The 24,350-nt window shown below is 53.1% G+C and overlaps 1 protein-coding gene across 4 annotated transcripts in view; it reads right to left on the bottom strand.

Annotated features, from left to right (window-relative positions):
* SLCO3A1 (solute carrier organic anion transporter family member 3A1) overlaps positions 1-22,730 on the bottom strand; it is a 102,410-nt gene extending 79,680 nt beyond the window's left edge. For all 4 annotated transcript variants that reach the window (XR_004983382.2, XM_036411826.2, XM_036411825.2 and 1 more), the window contains exon 1: positions 22,345-22,730. Coding sequence is in view for 3 of the 4 variants with exons in the window: in XM_036411826.2 (XP_036267719.1) it covers positions 22,345-22,527 (183 nt within the window). In the remaining variant the exon portion in view is untranslated. The remainder of the gene's footprint in view (positions 1-22,344) is intronic.
* Positions 22,731-24,350: the final 1,620 nt, after the last annotated feature.

Genomic DNA, 24,350 nt, shown 5'->3' with positions numbered 1-24,350 from the left:
GCAGGCCCTCAGAAGGCCCGAGGATTAAAACGTGTTTATGAGTCCGAGGTGGCACGTCGCCTCGGCAGGGTGACCCAGCCACCGGGCACCAGCTGGGCTGGACGTGGCCGGAGCTGCCAGGCCATTCCGAGGCGCCAGGATGACAATGGGCATTGTGTGGCGGCAGCTGCCGCCGAGCTCCGTGTACTTGGGCGGTACCATGTCACTGGGCAGAGGGGCACAGGGTTTGCCAGTGCAGGCTCAGCCTGGCAGGACAAGAGGGTTTTAAAAAGCCTCAGGGTTGTGGCAGGCGGGGCGGGATGGGCAGGGGCGCATGGAACAAAGGATGCCGGGAGCCTGCCTGTGCCATCACTCTTTGGAAGGGCAAAGCCTAAGGAGGCAAATCCCCAAGTTCACGGTCCAAGTTCACAGTCATGAGAGCTCCTGGCAGGAGGACTTCACGCACGCGTCCCACAGGGAAGACAAGGATGGTGAGTCAGGGCCCGCAGGAGGCAGACCTGGCCTGATGGGAGAACGGAAGGGGGAGGGGTGCAACGTAAATCGTTATTAAAAAGGAAGCACTGGAGGTGAGTTTTCCAGCTGAGAAGAAGAGTTAGCTCAGCCCTGGCCAGTCTTGCTCAGTGGGTAGAACATCAGCCTGAAAACTGAAGGGTCCCAGGTTCAAACTCCAGGCAAGGGCATGTTCCTCGGTTTGGAGGCTTAACCCAGGCCCTGGCACGGGGCACGTGTGGGAGGCAACCGATGGATGTGTCTCTCTCCCGTCGATGTTGCTCTCTCCCTCCCTTCCACTCTCTAAAAATCAGTAGAAAAATATCCTTGGGTGAAGATCAACCAAAATAAATAAATACTTGGAACTACAAAAAAAAAGGAAAGAAAGAAAGGAAGGAAGGAAGGAAGGAAGGAAGGAAGGAAGGAAGGAAGGAAGGAAGGAAGGAAGGAAGGAAGGAAGAAAGAAAACAAGACAAAACACATACTTGGAACCAAAGTTTCTAAAACACAAACCAGTAAAACACCAGAAGTAATTAGGAGAGTGTGAATAATTGTGAAAGAACCGTCCTAGTACCAGTAATTACTACGAGATACAAATCACAACGTGGAATTTACTAACAACGTTAAAGGTATATAACGACAGACACACACACACACAAAAAAAATGCAAATAACTCCGAAGGGGAACCCCTCCGGAAATGACTGCTCGGGGTGAGGAAATTCTGAGGGGCAGAATGCTGACTGTGTGGCCGTTTCTAAAAGTCCCCGTGAGCCAAGCCCCAGCATGGGAGGGAAGCAGGAGGCAGAGGCTGGGCGTTCGGATCCCAAATGGGCCCACGTTCCTGCCATTCCCCCCCTGAGCCTCAGTGGACGGAGAGAAAAGGCAAAAAAGAAAGGGGATTCTAGGGTCTTGGGCACCAAGTTTCTCTTTTCACCGGCAAGATGAGCAGACTACACAAACCAAACCATGTGTCCAGGCACCTGGTGAAAGTGAAACCAAGGCCACATCCTGCCAACTGTAAAAAAAATAAATAAATAAAGGGGCGGGGGGGGGGGGGAAAGCGGGTGGAGTTATTTTATGAAAACCGGTCTCCGAGCATTTGGCAACCTGCAGATTTAAGATGTGCTGATAGGGCGCCTGGAATCGGGCTGGCTGCAGCCCTTGGCTCCTCCCCAGGGCCTCGGCGCTGGTCTCTGTGTTTACCGGGCCGGTGCTGGCCTGAACCATACCGTGGTCTGTGGCCCATCGGCTGTTCCCTTCCTCACCAGGCACCCCGAGCACACACACAGCCTTAAAGAACAGAGTGATAGTTATGACAGCTCCTTGGGATACATGGCAAACAAATTGCTATAGTTTTTTTCTAGCCCAGAACTGACAGGTTTGCCAAAACCGGTTTGGCTCAGTGGATGGAACGTCGGCCTGCGGACTCAGGGGTCCCAGGTTCGATTCCGGTCAAGGGCATGCATCTTGGTTGCGGGCACATCCCCAGTGGGGAGTGTGCAGGAGGCAGCTGATCGATCGATGTTTCTCTCTCATCAGTGTTTCTAACTCTCTATCCCTCTCCTCTCCCTTCCTCTCTGTAAAAAAAATAAATAAATAAAATATATTTTTTTAAAAAAAAGAAGAAGAAGAAAGAAAGAACTGACTGGTTTTCGTGCAAGAGTTATACTTCTTGCACGTGCTCAGTCAAATCAGAGTGGGCTGGGAGTCACGTGTGGTGGCTCCTGGAGTAGAAGGGGGAGATGCCCCTTTCTGTAACCGGTTAGCAAAGGTCACGTCTTTCTGCCGGCTCATTCATTCATACGTTTAGCAAACCTTTTCTGAATGCCACCGCCCCGGTGCTCAGCCCCAGACGGGGAGCTAGGAACACAAAGATAAACAAATGCAGCGCATCAACAATACACGATTCAAAGAATGGAAACAGGGTACCCCCATCCCGCTCAGTAACGGCGGGGCCTGCACGTGTGTGTGAAAGACAGACGTGAATTTCCATCCTCACCAGTCCTCACGGGCCCTCTCCTTGTACACGTGTCTCAGTGACCTTACCCTTGATTTCAGTACCTTCCAGTACTCAGTGTTAGTCTCTCTGCTTCTTTGGACCCAAACTCCCCAGTGAGAGACAACCATCCTACAAGGCACTGATCTTAAGGGTTTGGGGTTATGACAGGGTCAGCTGCAAAGGAGACCCCAAAAAAAGGGCACCTGACCTGGCCAGAGAGGAGGAGGTGGTGGTTCGGGGAGGGGCCAGGGTTACCCGACTCAAGCATGACAAGGAAACTGCCAGGCAAAGTAATCCCGTGGCATAGGCTAAAAAAAAACATCTCCGAGATTTCTGCTTCCCTCTTGGGCTGAGGGCACAGGCTGCTTGATTCCCAGGGACTTGCATCCCTCGCTCACCTCTTAGGGATCCTGTGAAGAGTTCAGACGCACATGAAAATTAATCAACCACTGCCTGCAACGCGGGTGTCACTCAGGAAGCCAAAGACCTGTCCTATGACAGTGTTTTCACCGGAGAAAAATGGGCCATCTATACTAATAAAAGGGTAATGTGCTAATTAGACTAGGTCGACTGGACAGCTTCTGAACATCTGACTTTCTTCCTGACAGTTAGGGGGCGACCAGGCCAGCAGGGGGGCAGTTTGGGGGTGACCAGCCAGCAGGGGGGCAGTTATTGGGCAACCAGGCCGGCAGAGGACCAGTTAGGGGACAACTGGGCCAGCAAGCAGAGGCAGTTAAGGGCAATCAAGCAGGCAGGTAGAGTGGTTAGGGGCAATCAGGCAGACCAACAGGGGAGCAGTTAGGGGGCTGCCAGGGGGCAGTTAGGAGGGGACCAGGCTGGCAGGGCACCAGTTAAGGGGCAATCAGGCTGGCAAGCAGAGGCAATTAGGGGCAACCAGGCCAGCAGATAGAGTGGTTAAGGGTGATCAGGCAGGCAGGCAGGCAGGTGAGTAGTTAGGAGCCAGCAGTCCCAGATTGCAAGAGGCATCCTAGATTGGAGAGAGTGCAGGCTGGGCTGAGGGACCTCCTCTCCCTGCATGAAATTTCATGCACTGGGCCTCTAGTTATAAAAACCACACATACACAGGGAACTCTGTCTATGCATCTGCAGTAACTATGAGCCCTGGTCAGTTGAAACAATTATGTCCATCCCCCACTTTCCTTTTCCTTTGCTTTGTATTCTTTTCCTTAATGATCAGACATATTTTCATTTGCAACCTAAAAAACACTCAAACGCCAATTTTTGTTACATGCACACGCATCATGCTGGCTATCACTGCACAGCATAAGCACACCATGCTCTCGAGCAGACTCGCAATTTGCCCCAAGAGTGGTATAAATTTCCAACCAATAAATAAAATGGTTTTAAACTGTCCTTGTAGATGTTACTAACCTCACCCCCACCAATGAGATCACCGTTTCCATAGTAACTAATGTACTTCAAAGTGGAAGATGCAGATGGTGGCTTTAAAAAGTGGGGGGGGGGGGGGTTTGAGGGGGGGGGGCGCACAGACAAAATAAGTGGTAGAAACAAAGCACATCACTGTGTGAGTGGGGCTGCACCTGCCTCTTAGGGCGCCAGCTCGGGGACAAGTAGTAAATATTTTAGCAGAAGCCTTATGCTAACAGAGCATCTGTATGACAGTGGCTGATCAAATTACCCCAGCACCCTAGGATACATGGCTGCCCAATTCAATGCATGCCGTGGGGGGTGTGGGGTGGGGGGTGGGGGAGAGAAATGCCTATTCAACAGCGCAGGTACGGATCGCAGGCTGATTTCCAAGCGTCTCATGCTCTGTTTTGCAGGGATGTTGTCATTATACCGAACAGAGAAGCACTTTTTCAGAAATATGTGAGTGCCAGGTAGGAAGGATGCGACTGCTCACAAGAGAGAAATGGAGAAAATGGGCAGAGGGGAAACGAGCCTCCATTCTTACTTCCTGAATGAAGACACAAATGATGTTCATTTCCACGCAAAGCAGCCTTCCTCTCGCTCAGCAGGCAGCCTTTCGGGTGAAGCCTGGATTCTCTCGAGATAACTGTCGGTATTTCAACAGTTATGGATGGAGATTTCTTTTTTAAAAATACATATTTTAATGATTTTTTTTCTTTTTTTTTTTTTTTACAGAGAGGAAGGGAGAGGGATAGAGAGCTAGAAACGGCGACAAGAGAGAAACATTGACCAGCTGCCTCCTGCACACCCCCCACCGGGGATGTGCCTGCAACCAATGTACATGCCCTTGACCGGAATTGAACCTGGAACCTTTCAGTCCACAGGCCAACGGTCTATCCACTGAGCCAAACCGGTTTTGGCTGGAGATATTTTCTGAACAGGAAAATCCGTGCTCGGGGTTGCAAAACGAAGACGAAATCTTAGAAGGTAACGATCCGGGATGATGTGACACAAAACCCGGGTCTGGTTTGAAAACATCGCAGAGTGTTTGATCCGTCCCTGTCAAAATGTCATGCTTGACATGTCACATTCTTCAGAGACGCTCCGAGAAGTTATACTGTTTAGTCTCTGTGCTGTGAGAGCCAATAGTTAGAGACGGCGAGATGACGCCGAGTCCGGTAAACACATGCTGAGCCGCTTGCTCCTGCTGCCCGCTGTCTGTCACCAGGGACAAGTATGTCCCCTGGATGGCGGAGCCCGGGGGACATGCCCCTGACTGCCCTGGTGAAGAAGGCAGCGGAGGGCTGAGCACCCAGGATGGTGGTTTCGTTTCTGGGCTGCTCCGTGTCGCCCCGTTTTATCAGCACGGATTTCCGAGTTTCAGGGAAGCTCTGAGCTAACACGCTTCCCCCTGTGGGCGTCTGTGTGACCACGCTGGCCTCGACCAGACTATGGTTTCCAACTGCTCTCAGCCTCGCTGAGTTGCTGCCTTCCGAAAACACCTCTTTCTACAGGTTACATCACATTTTTTAAAAAATACATTTTTATTGATTTCAGAGAGAAAGAGAGAGAAACATCTATAATGAGAGAGAATCATGGGCCAGCTGCCTCCTGCACGCCTCGCACTGGGGATCGAGCCCCCAACCCAGGCAGGTACCCTGACCGGGAATCAAATGTGACCTGTGTCATAGGTCCATGCTAATCCACTGCGCCCCGCAGGCTGGGCGACACCTTAAATTGTTTTGAGTGAGAGAAAGAAAACAGGCGTTGATACCCGAATTAAACTGTATATGTGAGAGCTGCCATCATCATTTCCAGAGGCTTCGTGCCAAATTAATTAAAACATTAAACAGCTATTTAAGTGGTTAGGAGACAACATAAAAATGAAAAGGAACGGATTCTTCTGCAGCAGGTTTAAACGTAATGCCTCGGATCAATAAACAGTATCTTAAAGACCAGGACATAAATCAAGGGCTACCCGCCACGCAAAGGAAAGGGGGCCTTTAAGAAAGAGGTCTGCTGCTGTCCCAACGCGGAGGGGACGCACGGACATGAGGCTGCCCGCTCGGTGCAGGTGAAGGGGCTCTGTGCGGGCCAGGAAGCAAGACCCCACACAAGCTGGCAAAGGTCAAATGTCTAGAATGAGCCGGCCTCCGATTCCGCCGCGCACCCCCACCACCAGGGCCCGGGTCCTCCTGGGGCAGCTCACGGGAGCTCCCTGCAGGGCCATCTGGAAGGGGTTGTGCACACACAAGCAGGCCTGTCCCACCCGCCGGCTGGCAGGGAAGACCCACAAGCACGAGAAGGTTTCCAGTCCGGGGGCCTCGGAAGCACTGGTTGATAGCTGAGCGTGTCTGGGAGCACACCCGTCTCCTGTGCCCAGCCCCAGCTGGGGAGACCACCCAGGGCAGTGGTCGGCAAACTCATGAGTCCACAGAGCCAAATATCAACAGCACAACGACTGAAATTTCTCTAGAGAGCCACATTTTTTAAAACTTAAACTTTGAACGCCACTTCTTCAAAACAGACTCGCCCAGGCTGTGGCATTTTGTGGAAGAGACACCACACTCAAGGGGCCAAAGAGCTGCATGTGGCTCGAGAGCCGCAGTTTGCCGACCACTGGCCCAGGGGAAAGAGTCGGCTTTGGGCTCTGGGAAGATAAGGCTGGAGGGCGGGGAACACCATCCCTGGCATTCATACGAGGCACCAGCACCTTATGCAGGGAGCCAGGAGGCCTGGATCAGAGACCACACCTCTCAGAGCTCTTTAATATGCTAGTAAAGGGGTCAGCAGTTTTTCCTTCCGATTCAGACACTACAGATTCTAGGCTCTGCAGGCCATCTGGTCTCTGTCACCACCTCTCAATTCTACTGCTGCCCAGCCAGTGTGGCTCAGTGGTTGAGTGCTGTCCCATGCACCAAGAGGTCACTGTTTCAATTCCTGTCAGGGCACATGCCCAAGTTGTGGGCTCAGTTTCCAGTGGTGGGCATGCAGGAGGCAGCCAATCAATGATTCTGTCTCATCTTTGATGTTTCTCTCTCTCTCCCCTCTCTCCTTTCCTCTCTGAAATCAATTTTAAAAAAAAATGTATCCTATATGATAAAAGGCAAATATGCAAATCGAATGGTGGAATGACTGGTCGTTATGATGCGCACTGACCACCAGGGGCAGATGCTCAGCATAGGAGCCGCTAAGCCGGAAGCAGGGCTCACGGCTGGCAAGCGCTGCGGCAGTGGAGGGAGCCTCTCTCGCCTCCATGACAGTGATAAGGATGTCAAACTGCCCTCTAAAGCCCGCTTCCCAGGCCTAAGTTGTCAGTTATATATCCGTGAAGGTTCCCAGACTGTGAGAGGGTGCAGGCCGGGCTGAGGGGCCTGTAGTTTTAAAAATAAAATAAAGTAAAATAAAGGTGGGGAAAAAGAATGGTGGGGTGGAAACGCCCCACCTACCTCTCAGGACTCCTGAAGGCTGTGATGACATAGCCATGACAACACCAGGAGCCACTAAACATTCCACACACATGTGACAGCACTGGCCCCGCTTATGTGGTGGATGGTAAAACCGAGACCCAAAACAGGACTCTTTAAAGAAATTATCCAAATTCTTGGTAAGGGCTGTGGAATACTTTTTGAATAAGGTACATGTAATCTTGTAGCCGGGTTTTCGAAAATGCCCATTTGCGGAGGAAGCGAGCATTAATGAGAGTGTTTGCTCATACTGGCATGGAGCAGTCTGTAATTTTGCAAGGGCTGTTATGGCTGAGCGATTACATAATGGCCCTTGTTTTGGAGTGGCTGGCTGTTGCAAGCGAGAAGGCAGTTGAGGGCTGAACACGCAGGTAGCAACATGCCTGGATCAGGGGCCCTGTGAACACAGGGAGGTTCATTTTCAGAGAAAATGAAATTCACAAAACCTGCAAATGCCATTTTACACTCTGGGAAGGAAAGAAGAAAAGAACAGATAACATGGTTCTCTAGCCCCTGTGAAGTTGTGCTCAGCATTCCTTAGCTTCTCTCTCAGTTAAAAAAAAAAAAAAAAAAGAGCGTTCACTCACAAGTAGTAACATGTTAAAACGATATCAAAACACCAAACATGCATCAACATTCAGTTCAGCTGTGACTTCAGCATGTGTGGTCTGAGGAACGAGAGGGAATCTTAGAGCAAGATAAAGCTGACACCCGGGATCAAAACAGAGAGGGCAAGTTTACGTCTGAGAGCCCTAGTTTCCTCCTCTGTACACTGAAATAATGGCGTTTACCTAGCTGGTATGTCTCAATGGGTAGAGCGTCAGCCTGAGGAGCATCAGCCGGGTTCCATCCAGTCAGGGCACATGCCCAAGTTGTGGGCTCAATTCCCAGTAGGGAGCGTGCAAGAGGCAGTTGATTGATGATTCTCTTTCATCGTTGATGTTTCTATCTTTCTCTCCCTCTCCCTTCCTCTGTGAAATCAGTAAAACAGTATTAAAAAAAAAAAAAGAAGAAAAGAAAAGAAAGAATGGAATTTCCTTCACAGGATTGTTGTGAAAGTCTAATCAGACCATTTATGTACTTCCTGGCACACAGAAGACCCTTGAAAATGTCTACATCTACACTGGTGACCAGCCGTTTTAAAATCCTCATCCCATTTTAGAATTCTGAAAATCAAACCAGAAAAGTAATGAGAAATGTAGATTTATGTTAGCAAAGCGCTGACAAAGGCCTACCATACAGAAATAGGATAGTGAAATAGAACAGAAAACAGCAGAATATGATACAATTATAGTATTCACAAGATCATTTGAAGTTGGTATAAATGCCGCCCTAATCTTAGATATGAAATAGAGAGTTGGAGCGGTAGAAGCCATGGTTCAAAGCCACGTAAGATTAACAAGCAGCAGCCCTGAACTTATATCAACACATGCCCTCTCCTCCTCTGACCTTGAAATCATGAGGGAATGTGGGCAGAGCCAGAGAGACGGACAGGACACACACCAAAGTGTTGACAGTGGATCTCCAGGTCATAGCATTATGGATGATGTTTCTTCTTTGTTTTGTTTTTGTTGTTGTTGTTTTTTAATGTATCTGCATTTTCCATTTATCTGCATTTTCCATATTTTCAACATGTGCATTCCTTTTGTAAATAGTAAAGCAATTATATATATTAAAAAGCCACAAGCATAAACTTGAAGTTCAAGTGAATGGTAGAGCTGAGTGATGTGGCCCCATGGGCAGGAAGACTTAGCCAGCGCCTGAGGCAGCCATCTGCACGCAGCAGGTGCAGCCAACAGGCCAGAGACGTCCTGGCCAGACTCCACTCCCCCTCGGCACAGTCTCTGAAGCTGAAGGGCGACCAGCTCAGTCAATCCCCGCGCCACCCTCCCAGCGGAGGCCTCGGCCCCGTGGCCAGGAAGCCCTGCTCATGGCATAGCCTCTCTCTGGTGCCCTCGTGGCTATTCCCAGGAGGAGTGTCCTTGTAGCGGCTTGCCAACTTTTTCCCAAGGGGAACAGGAGAGGAGTTTGGAATGGCCTCCGTCCAATCTTTAGATGGTAAACCGCATGCCCACAAAGCTTGGAGGCACTTCCTGTGCGTGAACACAGCTTGTTCTATTACCAGCTTTCAAGTTATCCAGAACCGATACATCCGAGGCTGAGCTAAAAGGTTTAAAACACACACACACACACACACACACACACACACACACACAGAGTCAAATATGACAGGGCTTTTCCTAACAGAGATAACTCAAGAGAGAAGGCGAATACAGAGGTGCCATTGTGCACGGGTGGCCCAGCCCCCCTCACCTGCCCTGCCCCATCCTGGGGAGCACCGTGGGTGTTCCAGGACCACCAGCGTCCCTCAGCCCCTAGGCTGCATCACGCCAGGCAGCCCTGCTTGCTCCCGGCTGTGTCTGGGGATGCCCTGCTGTGGACTCTCCTATGCGCTGGCCGACCTGCTTCAGGCACCACTTCAAAGCTGGGGGTCGGAATAGGTCAAGCTTTGCCAAGAGAGAGGTGCTCACATCCCCCACACTGCTGGCTGGGGAAGACTCCCCGGGCCAGCCCTGACAGGCTCCCGTTTGGGGCTGGGGCCCTGTGTTCCCAGCCTGCCCTTCTCCACCCAGGTGTCAGCCGCTGAGGGCTCTCCCCAGTCAACCTCCTGATCTCTCGTCCCCTTGGACCTACCCTGACCAACGCTGAGAAAGTCACTTGACATATACGTTCTCCCCCCCCCCCCCCCAGGCCCATCTCCAGCGCCCCTCCCCACCTTAGTATGACTCTTTGATTTTAGGGTCGGAGACCACACTGTCCCGTGTAATTTCAGCTGGACCAGCTGCTGGCCCGGGACCTGAGACCGCCTCATGTATGAGCAATGAATAAAATTACAAACACGCCCTCTCCCCGGCTGGGACGTGGGAACCCCACGAGGCCCAGGAACACGCCTTACTCCGGGTGGCGCGGGGTGCGTACGAAAGCTGTCGGAGCTAATTAGTTTGGCAGAGACCGAGGCGGAGTCCTTTGGAGGGAGTCTGCGCCGAGAAATTCCAAGAATCCTGCAGCTCTCGCCTCCGCCCGAAAAAACAAGATGATGAATGAGATGAGAATGCAGATTCTGGCCCTTACGTAACGCGTACCTGGACCCGATCTGAGACTGGCTGGCATGGCAACAAGCCCTTTCGGTCTCACCGAGTGGAACAGGCCTTTTGGGGGGGAGGCAGGGCCAGGGGGCGGGAAGGAGTCCCGGGGAAAGGGACAGGGGCATGTACTACACACGCACACTAAATAGACACACTAAATAGACACACTCAATGCTCACCACGTGTACGTCCAGGCTTTTTGCACGTGCCTCTCCCTTAATCGGATAATGTGATCATCCGGTCCCGAGTCTGCCTTCAGCGATGTCCAAGACAGAGGAAGGACTTGTTCCAAGCGACACGTTAATGCACCAGCGTAACCCCACCGCCGCCGCCACCCTTGAGGGAAACATGGTTGCCTTCTTCTAGAAAGGTGACAAGCACAAGCAGGGCTTCCTGCTAAGAAGGACTCTCCCACTGCCATCCCATAATCTCCCTACCCACCCCAAACCCTAAAAATGGCAAAGAATGTCTCTTTTCCTTCCTTTCATTTTTTTTGCATCTATACCCTCAGACCGTTTAGGGTTCATAGGTTGAAGTTCAAACCACTGAGCAACACCAGCCAGAAAAAAAAAAAAGGAATGTTTGAAAAGAGAGTAAGAAAATTTTCGTTTTTTCCCCCCTAGCATTTACCTGCTGGCTGGTGGGGGGTAACTAGGGGGAGAGGGGAACACAGCATGCACATCTGGGAAAGTTATTTCTGTGCCTGGGTTTGCCTGAGACAAAAGCAAGAAAGGTAAGGTCTCCTGGATGCTGGAAAAGACCTAAGACCGGGACCCATGGAAACGCTGCCCGTGGGCCAATCGCTGGTGCCCACGTGGCTTAAAGGCTCCGAGGGACTGCATGTGGACTCAGCCCAGCGCTGCTGGCCCCCCGGGCGGCCCTGAGCCCCGGAGGCAACGAGATGCACCTCCCCATCTGCTCTCACCGACACCGGCTGCAAAGCAGCAGAACAGCCTGCTGACTTTCGGGTCTATTTATAAGCACCTCCAGACTGGCGAAGGTACGGCGAAGGTGCCAATTTACGGGTTTGTGTGTGGTTTTTTTTCTTTGTTTCCCCAAGATATCCTGGCAAGGAAGCCTGGCGACCCACGTGGTATCTACCAGCACAGCACGCCGCCTATTAAATGCAAAGTCTTGCCCTAAATTTTTTGCGTCCAGACAGGAGAGGCCTGTCCGAAGCTCTTTTGTATCTATTTTAACTGTCAGTTTCCTTTACGTCTTCTCCGCCCTATGCTCACCCTGGCTGCTCGGTGAGGCCTTCTCCACGGCTCCAGAGGCCGGGACTCTGAAGGAGACCGTGTGGGGTGCCATGTGGTGCGCCCCAGGGAAACACATGCAAGTTATGCAGAACAAGGCCAAGTGCATGTCCTCACGGCCGCGCCCCAGAAAATGAAACGGCCGGAAGGTGGAGCCCACCCTGGCGGACAGCGTTTGCACTCCTGGGCGTCCCATGGGATCTGTCTCACCCACAATCTCTCCAGCTGGCCTCAGCGGGTGCCTGCCCTTGAAAGTGGCCATGACCGCGGGCCTGGGGCAGCCTCTACGCCCTTGCAGAGAAGATGGGCAGGCGCCTGGTCCCATGGGGTGGCTCTAGGTCAGTGGTTGTCAACCTTTCTAATGCCGTGACCCTTTTAATACAGTCCCTCATAAAATTATTTTCGTTGCTACTTCATAACTGTAATTTTGCGACTGTAACGCATTGTAATGTAAATATCTGTGTTTTCCAATGGTCTTCGGCGACCCTGCTAGCGGTTCTCACTGGACTAGGCCTGCAGGGGAGGGCAGTTAGGGGCAAACAGGCTGGCAGGGGAGCAGTTAGACATCAACTGCGACCCACAGGTTGAAAACCACTGCTGTAGAGCCTAAGACCATCGGAAAACCCAGACATTTACATTACAATTCATTAATAGTAGCAAAATTACAGTGATGAAGTAGCAATGAAAATAATTTTATGGTTGGGGGTCACCACAATATGAGGGACTGTATTAAAAGGTCGAGGCACGCCGAAACCGGCTTGGCTCAGTGGATAGAGCGTCGGCCTGAGGACTGAAGAGTCCCAGGTTCGATTCCAGTCAAGGGCATGTACCTTGGTTGCGGGCACATCCCCAGTGGGGGCATGCAGGTGGCAGCTTATCCATGTTTCTCTCTCATCGGTGTTTCTGGCTCTCTATCCCTCTCCCTTCCTCTCTGTAAAAATCAATAAAATATATTTAATAAAAAAAAAAAAAAAAAAGGTCGAGGCATTAGGAAGGTTGAGAACCACTGCTCTGGGTGCTCAGAGGGTCTGTGTCAAACAAAACTCTGATCCACGGAGCCCATGGGGAGAATAGCTCCTCAACCCCATTCTTTTACCTCACAGGTTGCATCCCAGTAATTGAATCTTACACAATGAAAACATCTGGGCCCGTGCTGCCAAGCAATTCCTACCTGCATCACAGAAATTCTTAGCAGGGTCAACGAGATTTCAGGTACAGTGTTTCGGGGCTTACATAACCAGTCCGGAGCAGCTTTCCAATTTCAACTCTGCTTGTGTCCAAGGTGGTCACTGCTCATTCTAATCAGCTGGAGATCGGAGAGCAGCAGGGCGAGGACAGCTGGCTAGCAATCAGACAGCCAGCACGCCCGTCTCCCACAAGCCTCTTCCACAGCGGGAGGAGGGAAAGACAGCAGCCATTCCCGGGAATGGATTATAATGGACGCTAATTGAACAGCACCTCTGGGACACTGCTCTCTCCCCTCGCCGCAAGGGCAGAAACGAAAGCAAAAGTAATCATTCCTTCCTTCCTCACGCTGGCTGCCGGAGTGGCAGGCGGCGGTTCTGGGAGTATGTATTGTATAATAGATTGCTCTATTCCGGTCCCCAGGACTGTTTGTTGAAAACATGCTCAGCTCCTTATCGCTTCTGCTAACTCTGCGTAACTCGGAGCTCAGCTGGCTACGAAGTGGGAGCCACAGCAGGCTCTGGACCAGTGGTTCTCAACCTTCCTAAGGCCGCGACCCTTTTAATACAGCTCCTCATGCTGTGGTGACCCCCAACCATAACATTATTTCCGTTGCTGCTTCATATAACTGTAATTGTGCTACTGTTATGGATCGCAGTGTAAATATCTGTGTTTTCCCATGGTCTTCGGCGACCCCTGTGAAAGGGGCGTTTGACCCGCAGAGGGGTCGTGGCCCACAGGTTGAGAACTGCTGCTCTAGACCCACCACAGAGATGTTTTAAGGGTAACCGGACAGCCAGGTTCATCACCACAGACCCACCCCCTTTAAAAGGCAACTTGTGCCAGGCTGGTATGGCTCAGTGGTTGACGTATGAACCAGGAGGTCACGGTTTGATTACCCCGCTCAGGGCACATGCTTGTATTGTGGGCCTGATCCCCAGTAGAGGGTGTGCAGGAGGCAGCTGGTCAATGATTCTCTCTCATCATTGATGTTTCTAATATCTATATATCTATCTATCTATCTATTTTCCTCTCTCCGTCCCTCCCTCTCTGAAATCAATAAAAATACATATTAAAGGCAATTTGCCAGACAAATTAGAATCTGCCACCACATCATACAGAATCTCACATGTGCATGGACAGTCGCACAGATCCACAGACAGACCAAAGAGCACACAAAGGTCACTGCACTGCCGGCCCAGCTGTGTCTGCGGGCACAGCCTGCTCCCGGGTCCCCAGAGCCAAGATTTTAGTGACAACCAACACAAAGGAGAGAAGCACCCTTGCTGCCATCAGGACTCTTTGATTCTGTCACCAAGCGACTTACAATGCCACCTGGGCACTGCCATCCCAGAAGGCATTACCACCAGGGGATTTAAAGAGGAAGCCACGGGGGTGAGGTGAGTGAGAGTGGCAGGGCTGCTAGCAGCCTACGTTGCCTTTTGCTTTTCCCCATTTTCAATGAGCGCGAAGTCACAAAGGAGACTTTTGTTCCAAGTCCAGGGACATTCTAGTGACCAAATGTCATTATCTCTTAGACAGCCAAGTCCTACTCCCTGTTGGAGAAGAACGCCCGGTCCTTTAGCAGGAGCTGGTGGCAACCGTAGCTTCTACAGAAGAACTGAGCTGCTCAGGCCTCCATCAGAAGGGCTCGGCTCACAGCCACAAAGAGGAAGCGAAATGGGGAAGTTGGGAGCAGCCAGCTCTGGGGGTTCTGCCCGCATCCAGGGGACATCCGTGTTCTCCATGTTGTCACCAGAACGCCCGGCCTCAAGCTCCCGGGGCCGCTGGCTGCACGGACAACTGTGGCTGCTGACAGGCCGGAGCTCTGGAAAGCTGACAGTCTTTCTTCCTCGGTGCAGCCCAACCTGACTCATAGGGAAGAACCCAGGTCTCTCCCCATCCTTCCCCGGCACAGGTGTGACCAGTTTGGCTCAGTGGATAGAGCATCAGCCCGCGGACTGAAGAGTCCCAGGTTCGATTCCCGCACCAAGGGCATGTGCCTGGGTTGCAGGCTCGATCCCCAGTGGGGGGCTTGCAAGAGGCAGCCAATCAATGATTCTCTCTCATTGATGTTTCTCTCTCTCCTTCTCCCTTCCTCTCTGAAATCAATAAAGAAATATATATAGTAAGCTACAAATGGGCCCTTGTTTGGCTCAGCAGTTTCAGCCCAAGGACTGAAGGGTCCGGAGTTTGATTCCAGTCCAGGGCACGGCACATTCCTCAGTTGCAGGCTCGGATCCCAGTTTGGGCACATGTGGGAGGCAACCAATCGGTGTGTCTCTTTCATATCAATGTTTCTCTGTATGTGCCTCTCCCCTTCCCTTCTGCTCTTTCTAAAAATCAATGGGAAAAATATCCTCGGGTGAGAATTAACAACAAACAAACAAACACTGCAGATGGAGGAGTGTGTTACTGTGCAGAAGGTAGACTCCAAAACCATCGCCATAACCCATAAGCCGAGATGATGAATCCGCAGGGGAGGGAAATCAGACTGTGCTCAGAGTTCGTTTGCTCGGCTTTAGAGAAACCAGCAAGGACCAAGGTCAGGAAAATGCCCGGATGTGTGCCGGCTGGGCCCTGCCTATTGCTGCCAGAGGACTCAGGTGAAGGCAGTGGGCGCGGCCAGAGACCCGAGCCCTGCCTGGCAACCAGGGCCGAGCTCCGAGGTCGCACGTCTCACACAGGCTGCCTGGCGGGCAGCATATGTCCACAACACATGTCTCTCCCGGGTCCCCTCCTCCTGCCGCTCCACTGAAGTGGCCACTTTTCAGCCAGAGAAACACAACAAGTTGCAAAGGGCCCAGATCTTTCGTTTAGGGAAATGCTGCCCCAGCCTCACCCAACACCCAAATCCTCAGGTTCCCACGGGGGCTTCCACTGGGCCAAGATCAATGAAGAGGGTTACACCATTATTGTTAAGACACTTACTGAAGCCAAAACCGGTGTGGCTCAGTGGATAGAGCATCGGCCTGCAGACTGAAGGGTCCTAGGTTCAATTCTGGTCAAGGGCATGTACCTTGGTTGAGGGCACATCCCCATTAGGAGGTGTGCAAGAGGCAGCTGATAGATGATTCTCTCTCATCGATGTTTCTAACTCTCTCTCCCTCTCTCTTCCACTCTGTAAAAAATCAATAATATATATATATATATTATTATTTTTTTTTTTTTAAAGACACTTACTGAATACTGCACCTATGAGAAGCCCTCTATTACATGTCCATTTATTTCAATCTCTCAACTATCTGTAAGACAGGATCTCGTTATGTCCATTTTTCAGATGGGAATACTGAGGCACAAGTAAGTCAGATCATTGGGAGCTGGTAAGTAGCAGGACCAAGTTCAAATGCAGATCTTTTGCCACCAAGTCCAACACTCTTGTCACTGCTCCTCAGTGACCACAGACCAGAGCAACAGGGACCGAGGGCTTCCCGGCCATCCCTGAACGTCCCTGCCCTGTCCCTGCTCCACTCACTTCCAAATACCCTGACGATGAGTGATGAAGATAACCAAGAAGAGGTGGGTTCCCCTCCCACATGGCTAGTAATGTTTATAGCATCTTTAAGATGAAACGGAGTACTGTATTCATTATAAAGCAATAAAGGGAATTAGCAGTTGTTACTCATTTCTTACTTTTAAATTTCTTTTGCTCCCAGACAAAACATTCACGCAGAACAGGAAACAACTTGAGCGTACAGTTCACTACACACCCACATCAAAGCGTGATGGAAACACTTTTATGTTTCACTAAGTTTGTTGGGAATACAAACTTAGTATATTTGCAGTAAATATGTAGAACCGTGTCACTATGAATAGTAACCATGCCCTGGCCAGTGTTTCCCAATGGTTAAAGCGTCGGCCCAGCACACCTAAGGGTGGCAAGTTCCATTCCCAGACAAGGATTGCGGGGCAGCCCCCGTTTGGGGCGCCTGCAGGAGGCAACCAGTTGACGTGTCTCCCTCCCATTGCTGTTTCTCTCTCTCTCTCCTCTCTCCACTTCTCTCACTCTCTAAATATCAATTGTGGGGGGGGGGGGATAACTGCACACCTTGGGTATTAAAAATAAAATAAACAAATAAAATATGGCAGACAATATTTGGTTTCTGTGACCCTGCACACGGGCATGTATGTAAATATGTAATGCGAGCAGTTATGTGCAGGCTGTATAACAGACCACATGTACACAATGTAAGTGAGGAGAAGTGAAAATGGACCCCTCTCTCTGGGGGAGTGTGGTTAGTCAATGCAGTTGTATCTGTGCATTCTGTGTCTGTGACATCGGAAGTGGGGTGCTATAGAAATGTATACAGTTCTGTCTTCCACCCCAGCAAGGGTGAGCGCCTTCTGCATGCCTGCCTGCCTGCCTGTGGTCACCTGGCAGGCTGCACCTTCCTTGCCTGGCACTCAGGGAGCACTCTGGAATCCCAGGGCAAGGGTCAGCTCAGCACGGGTCCCTGCCCCTCCCGTCACCGCTGCAGAAGGCCTGGCACAGACTCAGAGGCCAATGCCAGGCTCTGCTCTATCGCTGTCACCAGCCAATAGCATCACAGATCTCATCATGAGTCCAGGCCTGCGTCTACGTGAAGGAAGCCGTGTGCTCATCATTGCTTGTTCCGTGACACTGATCCCAGGGCCAGTGAATCCGGTGCCTGAACAAGGCAGCCCATGAGCAAGAGGAATTCCCAGAGACCCTCTGGTTCAGGTGCCTATCACCAGAGGAAACTTATCAGCGAATGCAGAGCAATGCTGTTCCGGCAGCAGGCATCCCTGGCCATGGGCGGGGGCGGGAGGCAACCGATGGATGTGTCTCTCTCACATCGATGTTTCTCTCAGGCTCTCCCTCCTCCTTCCAACTCTCTCTCAAAATCCATGGAAAAATATCCTCGGGTGAGGATTAAAAAAAAAAAGTGAGCTTAAATGCTGAGCAATGGATTAGCAAGGCCCTGCCATAGCAGAGGCCTCTGGATCACCCTCCTCCAACTCAAAAGGGAGAGAGTTACAAAATTCAGAAAGATCTTGCTCACTCTACAACTAATTCTATTTTTTCAGTTAAACACATGCACAGAAACCAAGGCGTGTACGTACACAAAGCTGGTTGAAAAGAACTTTCAGAAATAATATTTTCCCCTACAGAATTATTCGGTAAACATTGTCAACCACGCTGTGAGAAGAAATAAAAACAACAACAACAGGGTGATCTTATTTCTTACGACCTGGGGCAATAGAGTGATTATGCAAATGGCAGGGAATTTGTCACTCTGAGTAAACCGTAAGTGTGTAAAAATAATTTGATTAAGTGAAAGACAGTTGCCTTAGTCATCATACCAATTTGACAAGGGCTTCCAAAATGTCTCTCAGCTGCCAGCTCATGGGCTAGATGTGCAAAACCCACCTTTTAAATGCTGGTTCTTTAGGAAAAATAATTTAAAAAAATCCAGAGGGTCACCGCACCAATTCATCGCCGGCCCACTGGCTCCTCTCGGGCCTGAAAAAACAAGTGACTCTCAAGTGAGCCGGAACGTGGTGAGACAGTCATTCATCTCTGCCTGGCCACACAACCTCAGGCCTCGTTTTTTGCATAACTCTGCACAGGCACAGGCACAGCCCTTGGTCCTGGGGACCACCTGTGCGCCCCGAGCAGAGATGAAAGTGGCATTTTTTTCCTACGTTTTGATCCCGAGGGAATTCAAATGCGTTTGTATGTGGGTGGCGATCACAGCTGCCCAGAGGTGGCGGAGGGTTTAATTTCCTGTCCTCGGCCTTATCTGCCCCAGGCCTCAGGAACCTGATAACACAGGCCAGAACCTCTCAGCGGATGGCGTGCAACAGCTCAGTGGATCTCCGCAAACACCATCAAGTGCCCACGAGATAACTGCATCCCGTCCCCATAGGCCTGCGCCTTCCCCAGGCGGCCCAAGACGCAGGCAGACGTTACAACCTGGCAGGTAGGTCAGAGTTCAGACTGGCACTGCCAGGAGACAAGTCCCAAGTAAAGGAATATTTTTTTTTAATGTATATATTTTTATTGATTTTTTTTTTTTTTTTTTTTTTTTTTTTTTTTTTACAGAGAGGAAGGGAGAAGAATAGAGACCCAGAAACATCGATGAGAGAGAAACATCAGCCTGCTGCCTCCTGCTCAACCCCTACCAGGGATGTGCCCGCCGCCAATGTACATGCCCTTGACCGGAATCGAACCTGGGACCTTTCAGTCCGCAGACTGACGCTCTATCCTCTGAGCCAAACCGGTTTCGGCCCGAGTAAAGGAATATGAACTTGTAGTCTCTACTCCTCATATGGTGACGATCAAACTGAACGGGTGGGTCTCTCTTCTTCCACTGAGGGACTGTTCTGCAGTTTCAGTGACGGAGAGAAAACACCCCTGGGACTGTTGGCTGATCCAAAGCATGATTTCCAATGAAAAAAGATGTAAAACAGGAACACATCTCAGAATCCACAGCTGGCCCAGGTTTGCAGCCGGAATACCTTACCCACATGATCACTGAGTCTGGGCTTCAGGGTCAAAGTCAGTGTCCCGCACTCCCCTGAGAGACCCCCCCAACACCATGCAGGAGTTGCTGGCCCCCTGGCTAGCTTAGTGATGGGTGGCTTTCTCATATCCAGGAGTAATCTGGGCAGGCTCCTTAAAGGAACACACACACACACACACACACACACACACACACACACAAAGTCCTGCTTTTCACTGTGGCTTCTCAAATCGAAGGCTACTTCCTGTTTCAGGTCAGCAGATGGGAAGACCACACCTGTGTCACTCAAGATACCGCGAAATCTGTCTTTTCAGAGAGAAAAGGGGAAAGCGAAAACGAAGCCTCAAGTGTCAAACACCGCACTTGGGAGGACTCCATGAAAGGTACCGCGTGGACTTCTGGAATCTGGTAGGAAATCACGTCACGGGCCCCGGACTGGCGATCCTATAGGACACGCATCCTGCACACGGACCCTGCGTGTGTGACCACCTGCCATCAGCGGTTCTCAGGGAGAAATGTGCCTTCCTGCAAACATCCTGACATGTAAACTGTCCAACCATCCGTAACCAAGTCTCGCGTAGCTGGAGGAGTAACAAACTTTTCATTCCGCCTGCCACATCACAGATGAACACTCCCAAGTGACCCAGAAGAGCAAAACCCCGTGGCGAGCGGGCTCAGTCGGCGCTGGCGGACAAGCTATTTATTTCCATGAGGTTCCCACGGATGGCGGCGGAGCGGCCGGGGCAGCCAGGCGAGGCACAGCCCCGAGCGCCTGATGGTAAGCACTCCTAGGAATCAGAATGGAGTCCGCTTCCGGGGGCCTGTCCTCCCGCGGGCCCCATCTGCCTCCTGCCAGGTCACCTGTTGATGGCTGTCGCCCTGCCCCTGAACCAGGCTTTTCCACCGGCCCAGGCTGGGAGGGCGAGGAACCCCCACCAGATGGGCAGCCTCTCGCCTGTATCAGGATTAAAGGCAACTTCCTATCCCCTGGGGCCAGCCCTGACTCTATACATCCACCCCCTCCGTCCCCCCACCAGCCCTCCGCTTCCCTTTCTAACGGGCTAGGGCCACTCATCGGATGGGAGACCAGCCTCGTGCCTCTCTAAAAGCCACAGAGCACTGTGAGCTAGCACGAAGCCGTGCCTCTGTCACTCGTGGTGGGGAAAGTTCTGTCGGCGTTCGCCACGCGTGAACGCTGCGCCCGGCTGAACAAAACTGGTTAGAGGCAAACAAACTGTTCAACTGGAGGCAGCTGTTCGCACGCTAATTATCCTCTTTGAAACACGGACCCACCTGCTGAGGAATTACATACTTCGCACATGGTACCACAAAGACCCACGTATGTTTATGAACGTGCATCTGCATCTTAGGCACACAGGCACCTATTTTAATTTTTTAACAAATATCCTCTGATACACGGACCCTCAAGCCATGGTTTGCCCCTACCCCCAAAAAATCCAAAGGCCACAGGTACTGCGTACAACTGGGTATAGTAACGGTAAGAAAAAAAGAAAACGTGCATCCTATACAACAAAAATCTAAACAGAACAAAATGTGCCAAGGCAGATCCTGGGTGTCCAGGGACCGGGTTTCACCCTCCTTTCACCTCACAAAGACCAAAGGAAACGCACTTGATTTGCAGAAGCTTTGTGACTTGGTCACCCCACGAACGGAGCCGGGTTTGGACAGTCTTCTATCGGAGCCACATACCCGACTGCCCCACTCCGCAGACGAAGCCTGCTCACGCTTCCCTCAGATGGCCAGCCGGGAGTCCCGAGAGGTGGCTTAGGAATGATCCGGGGGACCTTGCGTCTGGCCCTCGTGAACCGGAACCCATGGCCAGGAAGGAGGCACGAGGGGTACCCCGGGGAAAAGTTCTCTCTCTGGATGCGGTTAGCCATTACCCATGATCGTGTCCCTTTCTGTTTCCACAAACTTGCTCGCAAACACTGGAAGTCTGTGACATCTGAGGCCGGTTTCGGGTCAATAGTCAAGTGATGATTTAACACCAAACACTCGGAAAAACCGCCTCGTGTTTAGGCAGGACAGTACTCGGGTGGGGACCTGCCTCTCTGGCACTCGAGTTGGGACCACCTGCCAGGGCAGGAGAGAGCAGCAGAGGGGGCATCTGACATGCTGAGTCATTACCAGCCGTCTCCTCCGCTCCCCTGGGCCTTCCGAGCATCATTATCTCTTTAGAAGGCAAATCAAACAGACATACAGCGCGAGAAATGATGCAACTCCTGTGGGCCACAGACAAGGGGCGGGGGGGACGTAGGGCTCAGAGTGGGTGCAGGAACTACACAAACTCACAGCTGCTCCCCAGGTATGGTAACTTTACTCCAGGCGCCCCGAGATGGCTAGTGGGGTACGGAGCAGGGGGGTCCCCACTCAGCCCCGTTGGGATCAGGCCACACTCAGACCCATTTCCTCTAAGCTGTTAAATCTATTCCACACACCCACCCACCCCCATAATTGGCGGATGGAGAAAATGATGCATAATGGATTTGTTCTCCAGGAGGATGGAATGGAGAGAGCCGAGGATGCAGGATGCTAACTAGCTTTTCTTCCCAAGTGCAGGTCACCCCAAATCCGCGATGCCTTCCTCTCCAAGGGGGGGTGGGGGGGCCTCCACTTTCCGTCTGGCTGCACTTTCCAGAGGGACAGGCAAGGTTTCCCGCCCACCTGCCCGCACGCAGCCTCTCCTCCCCGGGTCCCCAGCCCCCCGCCGGCCGCAGGAGCAGCTGCCGGCATCCGCGGTCCCGCCCGCTCCCGGCTCTCTCGGCAGCTCGGCAGCCCCAGCCGCCGGCAGCTCCCCCGGCAGCCGCCTCTGCACCACTCGCCAACCTCCACGCCGGGCGGAGGTCACGCCCGCCGTCCCCTCCTCGTGCCAGCCGGCGGAGTTGGCACCGGCTACTCACCAGGTAGGCGCCCACCGTGCCCTGCGCCAGCATCAGCGCGCACTCGGACACCAGGAAGATCTTGATGTTGGAGAAGCAGGACACCTTCTTTTTCTTCTTCTTGTTCCTCTGCGCCTCGTCCCCCTGCAGCTCGCCGCTCCGGCCGCCGCCCGACGACGAGCCGCCCGGCTTCTTGCCCTGCATCCTGCTCCCGCCGCCGCCGCCGCCGCCTGGCCGCTCTGCCCGGGGGTCGGGACCGCTGCCCGGCGAGGCCAAGTGCCGTCCCCACCCCTGGCCCGCGGCGGCCGCCCCGGTGCTGCCTGCCTGCCTGCCGGGGCTGGAGAGGTGGCAACACAGCTCCTCGCTGCCGCCTCCGCTGCCTGCGCTCGCCCCCTTCCTCCTCCTCCTCCTCCTCCTCCTCCTCCTCCTCCTCCTCCTCCGCCTCCTCCGCCCGCCCCGCGCCTCCTCCTCCGGCCCGGGCTGTGCCAATCACAGGGGCTTCCCGCGCCGCCCGCCGCCGTCACCGCCGCTGCTGCCACCGCCGGCTTCCCCGGCTCCTCCGGCAGCGCCGGCCCTCGCCTCCTCCGCCTCCACCCGCGGCCCGAGCCCGATCCCCGGGCCCGCCCCGGCCGCGCCTCTCGCTGCTCCCGCGTCCCCCGGGGAGGCGGGAGGGGGGCCGCTCGGGCGCCCAAGCGGCCCCTGGGCCCGGGCTGGGAAGGAAGGTCCCGCTGCCCGAGCGAGCCCGGAGAGGGGGAGTCCCTGCGGAGTAAGCGGGGCGCGGGGGGCGGGGGTACCCCGGAGGAAGGGAGGCAGAGAGGGAGGCAGAGAGGGAGGAAGGGAGGGAAGGAAGAAGGAAGAAGGAGGTGCCCGGCCCCTAGGTGGCGCTGCGGGGCACGGGGCGCCCCCGCGGACACTGGGTGGTACTGCAGGCGGAACGGGCTGCGCAGAGAAGGGGTGCGTGGGCGCCCCCGCCGGGTGGGGACCTAGAGCTCGGGTCCGGGGCTCTAGGCCGGAGGGGAGGGGCTGTTTCTAGGAAGAGAGAACAAGCCGAGTACCCAGAAAGGGGAGTTTCGGTCTCTCAGCCTCCGCCCCGGTATTTCTGGGGACGGATGCGCTCCGGGGCCTGAGGAGGTGCCAGAGGTGGGAGCTGTGGAGGCCTCGGCAGCCTGACGGCCTCTGCTGTGCTCTCCCCGCACCGAGGGCACCCCTACAGGGCCCCAGACCTCCAGGGGAGAAAGGGACGGAAGCACTGCAAGAGGGAAGTTCACCCATGGGAGCCCCACGAGGATCAGTCGCGGCTCTCCCTTCCCCCCCCCCCCTCCAAGCCGGTGGTGTCTAGGCTGCTGCAGGGTCGCAGCGACCCCAGCAGAGGGCCCTGTCCAGCCCTCCATCCGCTGGAGCCCTTCCCCCAGGAAGCGGCAGCCTGGGCTGCATCAACTCTCAGGAAGCGATTAGGTACTGGCCCGCCTGGGTCCCACCCCTGCTTTGTTTTGTGGCCACTCTCCCTGACCTTGGCCTGCATGCCCCCTCCCGTGGCGGCTGCTCTTTATAAATCATTGCCGGGACTTTGGGCCGCGTGGCTCTGCCATTAGATTCTGCTAGTCCTCAGGCAGCTTCTGGAAGCCTGGAGGAAACCCGGCAAGACTGGGCAACTCCCACCTGGGCTGTTGTGCCGGGTGGAGGGGGGAGAGGGGAGGGGAGTGATGATCGCTCCCTTAGGCTCCTGTGTACCCATGCACGCTCACATTTGGAACTGAACAGCAATGAACACTCATCATTGTCACTTCCTCCCAAAGAATGCGGAGGAGAATGGGTGGGGTAAAGATGGGGGCGTTGCATTGCGGGACCATTTAAACAGAAACCGCTTCATGCTTGTGTGGTTCTAGACATGCTCTCACCTGGGCCCCTGTCCCTTTCAGGGGCTCCTCTCCTGGCATCTGCACCTCCTGCCAGGGTCTTTTTGCATCCTCCCCAATTCCTATCGCCATGGCTACGCTATTCCCCCGGCAGTCTGTCACCTCACAGCA

Source organism: Pipistrellus kuhlii, unplaced genomic scaffold (assembly GCF_014108245.1).
Source record: "Pipistrellus kuhlii isolate mPipKuh1 unplaced genomic scaffold, mPipKuh1.p scaffold_m20_p_42, whole genome shotgun sequence".
NCBI classification, from domain to species: domain Eukaryota; kingdom Metazoa; phylum Chordata; class Mammalia; order Chiroptera; family Vespertilionidae; genus Pipistrellus; species Pipistrellus kuhlii.
Note: the sequence above shows the minus strand (reverse complement) of the source record. Positions and strands in the feature narration are given on the sequence as shown.